The 6,246-nt window shown below is 41.9% G+C and overlaps 1 protein-coding gene across 1 annotated transcript; it reads left to right on the plus strand.

Moving 5' to 3' along the window:
- Positions 1 to 1,885: 1,885 nt before the first annotated feature.
- asb14b (ankyrin repeat and SOCS box containing 14b) lies at positions 1,886 to 4,475 on the plus strand. The gene is made up of 9 exons (XM_071920804.2): positions 1,886 to 2,010; positions 2,111 to 2,163; positions 2,282 to 2,413; positions 2,507 to 2,665; positions 2,778 to 3,023; positions 3,110 to 3,278; positions 3,374 to 3,908; positions 4,067 to 4,220; positions 4,300 to 4,475. Exons 1-9 carry the CDS (start codon positions 1,886 to 1,888, stop codon positions 4,473 to 4,475), a joined length of 1,749 nt encoding a protein of 582 aa, XP_071776905.1.
- Positions 4,476 to 6,246: the final 1,771 nt, after the last annotated feature.

Below are 6,246 nucleotides of genomic sequence, written 5' to 3' on the forward strand. Positions count from 1 at the left end.
CATTACAGCTGCAATCCGCTCGCACCTCGTTATTTTTGCCGCCAATTTCCATGAATCCTTCACTGTCTTTTAGTGACCTGATGATCAAAAGGTCTGAAAAATGAAAGTATGTCTCATCAAGTCAACTAACTTTGTGCCATTTTTTTTCATTTGTGTAGCACACATTTATAGTCATATAGTAATGCTTTGGCCACAGCCAAAATGTCATAATAGCTAGCTTACTAAAATTAGAAAAAGGTGGCTGGCACTGAAAATGAATGTTAAAGGAAACACGTCCACACTGGCCCAATGCAGGCAAAAACACTGGCCCAGTGAGAGCAGCCCAAAATTGCTTGGGGAAGCCCTTATTAACCCCTCATGCCCTTTTTGGGCACTTGCTGGGCCAAAAAGAGCTTATATTACTTTTCTAACAGTTTAAACAAAAAAAATCACAATAAAAATGTTTTATTTTAAGCAATAGCACAAAACTCTTAAATTAACATCAATTGAAATCTGTCACAAAGAGCTAGCAAGCTATCAACTGCACATGGGTGACCAATTTTATCTCAAAGGTTACAGACTGATTTCTTAGTGAATATAAAGGCTAAACACTTTCTGATGACATTTGGAATTTACAGAGTTACAGTGTCTAAGACATGAGTGCACAGCAGCCTTGTAGAAAACTGAGAATTCCTTGCTGTAGCAACGTTTTCAGCAACTCCACTGTCCAAGTAGGAGGCAGCATAATACTTAATGAATTCAAATATTTAGACTTAAATCAACAAATCACATACTAATGCACTCCAAAGACAGGGCAGCCGTTCTTAGTGTAACCAGAGTGAAACATTAGAAACTGTTGATTTGTCAATGGTGTCAGTAAACACATCTTTGTTTAAAAGTATGAGCTAAATGTGATCCCAACCTGTAGAGTTTTGATGGCCTGCCTGTGTTATAAGTGACCGGGCATGTGAGCTGAATGGTGGGGGGTGTTGCAGCGCTCAGTGGGTCAAAGCCAGGTGCTGGCTGGGATGGCCCCGTGATCAGATATTTATAGTAGGGCAGACATAAATAGGTATGTTTGGGAGCTGAGGAGTGCATTGGCTCTACTGTTGTAAAAGCTACCAGAGGAACACAGCCTTGACTGAAGGTAAACACCTAACAAGAAAATAATGCATGTAGCGAGAAAGTAGATGGATCAATATGGTGCTTGAAGGCCTTGTATTAATATTTAGTGTTGCAACATAGGTGCATTGTTACACTTTGATCATTATGGTTTGTGGCTGTTGAATTTCCATGCCATTTACTATCATTTGAAATCTGTCTAGTTTCATGTCTTTTCGTGGCATGGCCTAAGATTTCATTATTACACATTGTGCTTTTTCTTCTGCTACCTTTGGATTAGTGTTATATCAATGTTGCCATTGTCACATGATACCAGCCACGCACATGTAAACTGTACAGCTATGCCTTTGTTTTGGCCATGCTGACAGAGAAATACTGTATAAAGTCGTTATAAGAGACCTGCTCTCTCTCAGATGCTATTTAAAGTTAAGAATAATTCAACATTGGGCACAGTTTCATATAGAAAGAGTCTAGAGTATGACTGCTCAGAGGGATGATTATATTAATTATTTCTCAGAGAACTATATCTTTCATGGATTTTGATGTCATCAAGACCATTTGGACATCTAATTCAACAGCAAGCATTAGGAATAACTGCAGCTAGTCCCTGCTTAGTTGCACCAGGCTCTAGTTTTACTGTTGACTGTGGAATGTCTCCCTCTTGGTATTCCAGGCTGCAAGTGGTGCGCTCGGTCTCGGGTGCCGGGTTTAACGGTTATGTTTACCTTCTGCCTCTGTCCCCCCACAGCAACTACTTGTGCACTGATCCATTTTGGAGTAACAGATGAACACAGAGACAGAAGATGACTTTTACCAATCGGAGGAGGACTTGGATGAAGATGAGGCAACACAGTATATAATTGAACAGAGTCTGATTCAATATAGAAAACTCAAAGGACTGAATCCCAGGTTACTTTCTGACTTCCCTATGGTAAAATGCTTCCCTTTTTACATTGTGTATCTCTCATTCATCATGTGATGCCTTGATCTATCCAATGTGTTTCTATAGTGATCTGAAAGCCAGTGAAGACCCTGATGAGATTTTCAAAGCAATCAAGGAGGGTGAGCTGAAGTGATCCATGACCTTTCACAGCTGATACCGACTGTCATTAGTCTTGCCAGGAGTTCCATTATTACTCCGATATCCTTTCCTCATGTATTCCTTTCCTTCCATATGTAGGTGATGAGGATGTGCTGAACAGACTGGCGGTGCAGCCGGAGACTCTGTCCAGAGTCGATGAACGTGGATGGATCCCTCTGCATGAGGCCGCAGTACAGGAGAATAAAAGGATACTGGAGATTATCTTCTCAGGTAGTCCAAGTTATTTTAAGTATGACTGTAATGTTTGAACCTTCATTACAATTCTAGCTCGCAATGACTAGTTGTTTTGTGTTTGGGCTCCAGCCTCCCCCCTGGGTGCAGGCCAGTGTCGCTCTTTAAAGGGTGAAACACCACTGTTCCTAGCTGTGGTTCACGGCCTCAGGGAGAACGCTACGTTCCTGTTGCAAAACGGTTGTAGCCCAGATCTCCAGAACGATGAGCAGGACTCTCCGTTAATGGCAGGTAAGGTATCTAAGACTCACTTGATCTGATTGCAAAATGCACTTCATTTTACTGAAATGATATTTGCTTATTATTAGTCCTCTTCTTTTCTCCCCTGCTCCTTTTTTAATAGCTATTCTAAATGACCAGTATGACTTGGCCACACTCTTGCTTCGCTACAATGCCAAAATAGACCAAAAAGGACCACTAGACCGGACAGTTCTACATGAGTCAGCCTTTTTAGGCCTGGAGAACTTTGTCTATCTGCTCCTGGAGTCTGGTGCCAACCCGAATGCATGTGACATCAAAACGAAAACTCCCCTGGCTTTGGCTGCACAGAATGGACATTTGAATGTGGTGGAGGTCCTGTTAAAGAAAGGTAGATCAGATAAGGTGATTTTTTTTCAGTTATTTTCACAACCACTAATAAATAGCCTTTAAAATGTCGGCGTGTTATTCCTCTAGGAGCCCATGTGTGGTGTGAATCGGAGTCTGGCACTGTCTTGTTTGAGGCGGCAGCAGCAGGAAACCCTGACATAATCTCCTTGCTGCTGGAGCATGGAGCAGATCCCAACTTACCTCTGTACAGCGGGCACATGCCCATTCACCGCGTAGCATACCATGGACACATACTGTGAGGAATTTCTGTGTTACAACATCTAGTTTTCCCAGTTTTCTATGATGTACTAACCTCAAGCACATTCCTAAATAAGGTCTCCTCTTTGACAGGGCGTTGGAGCACCTGATCCCGGTGACTAAGATGGAGGTCGTGAAGGAAAGTGGGATGAGTCCCCTCCACTCTGCAGCTGCTGGGGGACATGCCCAGTGTCTGGAGCTGCTGCTCCAAGCGGGCTATGACCCTAACTTCATGCTGCACCCAAGGGTGCGCCGCAACTATGATGATGAGCGCAGGTCTGCCCTCTTCTTTGCTGTGTCCAACAATGATCTTCAGTGCAGCCGCTTGCTGTTGGAGGCCGGGGCAATGGCGAACCAGGACCCCATCAACTGTTTGCAGGTGGCTCTCAGACAGGGCAACTATGAGCTGATCAACACCTTGCTGAAGTTCGGAGCAAATGTCAACTACTACTCCCGTGTCAACACCACTCACTTCCCCTCCGCGCTGCAGTATGCCTTGAAGGATGAGGTCATGCTGAGAATGATTCTGAACTATGGCTACGACGTGCAGCGTTGCTTTAACTGTCCCTATGGTGACAGCTCCCATGACTACGCCCCTTGGACGACCTCAGTCATCAAAGACATGGTGGTGAGACAAGCCTTGTCTGAGAGAAAAGTGGTATAAAGAGTGTAATGTGGGGGAACTGGCGGGGGACACTTTCTTTCCAAAATGCTTCAAGCTTTCTCGCTCAGCACTGCTTGTGTCCTTGTGTCTGTGTCTGTCTCTCTGCCCCTGTCTCTTTCTAGTTCTGCGAGGTGATAACAGTGTACTGGCTCAAGCACATATCTGGCCAGGTGGTGCGCATCATGCTGGACTACACAGACCACGTCTCCTTCTGCACCAAACTCGAGGACACCTTGAAGGAGCAGAAACAGTGGCCAGAGATCTGTCACATCCAAAGTGAGAGAACTGTACATGATCCTCCTCTAGTTAAAATGTTTGTTCCGTGTGTTTATGACTTGACTTCAATGACTTTCAGGAAATGTGCGGAGCCTGAAGCACCTGTGCCGGTTGCGGATAAGAGAGCATCTGAGTCGCCTGCGTTTGAGAGCTCCAGTGTTTATCAGCTTCCTTCCTCTTCCTCCCAGGCTGAAAGATTACCTGCGCTACAAGGAGTACGATGTCTACAGCAGGGGCAGTATGGTTAGCCCATAGCAAAAATACATTTTTTTTAATGTAAAACAGCATTATTGTTATGCTTCGAATTATGCTAGCTAAAATAACATTTACTAAATCATTTAATTATTTATTAAAAAATTGTAAAATGGACATTTGAGTTCTTTCTTTTTAATAGCGCTTTCGCGAGCTGTGCCAACCAATGCCTAACTGTTCACTGTAAAGCACTGTAAAATCCAAATATCAAAGTGTCCCTTTAACATACTGAAGTCCAAAAAATGTAAGTGCTGATAGCCTACTCAGCCACCCTTTTGTAGGTTTGCATGAAATTTTGCTATTAATTTTGTTTTATTAGTCCTTATTTTGTGCTGCCTCCTGATCAGTTTAAAATGTCTTGCACACTTGATTCAGTCCCCTTGAACAAGGGCCAAGTTTCATCATAACTGGACAAGCTGCCATTAAGTTATAGTCATAACTGTCACTGGCCATTTGTGCATTCACAAGTTTGTTAGTTAGGCTACGATTGGCCATCGTGTTTAACTGATTTGGACGGTTTATTGGCCATTGGTGTATCAGATCAAATGCTATACAGGCCTACTAAGTTTGGTGTTGATATATAAAATGTTAGGGAGGTAACAGGGTTTTAGAAAGAAATTGTAGAATAGTAAAAAACGTGGACATTGATATTCCAAGAGGCAGATTTGTAGGATAGGTTTATATTTGCGCTAGCAGGGACTATAGAACAATTTTTTAAATTGATTTATTTTATTTTGCGTTTTTGGCCTGTAAAAGTTGACATTATAGTGCCTTCTCTGATTAAATTGGCCATACATTTGAAGTTGTGTTGCAAATTTCAGCATCTCACCAGAAAACTGAAGAAATAAGCCTATTGAAAAATATAATAATCATAATCATAATAATAGGCCTAATGTTTGAAACACAGGTTTCAGCCTTATGGATCTGATTCCTTAAATACTGAAGCCACCATCAGTTTACTTCTTATAATATGCTTATTTCTACATAACTGGGGTAGTCTATGTCAAAAAGCAGGACTACTCAGTGACATAACAAAAAAATATAATTAAATAAATCATATTCAGTCATCACTGGTAAGCATGAAGGCATAGGTACCAATATCCAAGTTTGACTGACAAAGTATTCAAAACATCAAGAATTACACATAGGCTAATTCTTCTGACTAATTGGGTAATCCTACTTTTGGAAAGAAATTGTTTTGGAATCATTTCTGCCACTTTGCTGCCTCCTGGTGCTAAAGTGGTGTATTACACTGGATGTGATTATTCGATCAAACCGTGGGATTATTCTGTAGATTGGATCAACCTACCGGATCAGTTTTAAGTGCGAATGGGTTGATGAGAAGAACATCTATATGCATGGAAAATGCTGGCAATTGTGCGGTTAAATATGGCCAGTTTGGTCTGATCACATGATTTCCAAGAAGGCCTCAATCAGTAGGAGGCTGTAATGAGGCGTGAGATGGCAGGCTCCTGACTGAGTTGAATTTTGCTAAAAAGAAAGAGTAGGCTAATTGTAGCTCAATAAAAACACCCAAGTTCTTGACAGATTTCCAAAATGCCTGTGCACCCGACTCTCTCTCTCTCTTTTTTCTCAGTTTCAATTTAACAGCTTTATTGGCATGCATGTTTAAAATAATAATTGTCAAAGCAATTACGTAGGCTACATGAAATAATCATTATAGGTCCGAACCAAAGAAGTCAGTCAACATTTACAGAGGTACTTAAATAGATTCTAAATCCTTGCATCAGCGTATGTGCGTGTGTGAGTGTGT

Source organism: Centroberyx gerrardi, chromosome 14 (genome assembly GCF_048128805.1).
Source record: "Centroberyx gerrardi isolate f3 chromosome 14, fCenGer3.hap1.cur.20231027, whole genome shotgun sequence".
Classification (NCBI taxonomy): Eukaryota; Metazoa; Chordata; class Actinopteri; order Beryciformes; family Berycidae; genus Centroberyx; species Centroberyx gerrardi.

Bases quoted from the DNA above. Each gene is read 5' to 3' on its own strand.
- asb14b (XM_071920804.2), top strand. From the start codon at position 1,886: ATGAACACAGAGACAGAAGATGACTTTTACCAATCGGAGGAGGACTTG. The intron at 2,164-2,281 runs GTGAGCTGAAGT...TTCCATATGTAG, and splicing joins TTTCAAAGCAATCAAGGAGG to GTGATGAGGATGTGCTGAAC. The intron at 2,666-2,777 runs GTAAGGTATCTA...CTTTTTTAATAG, and splicing joins GGACTCTCCGTTAATGGCAG to CTATTCTAAATGACCAGTAT.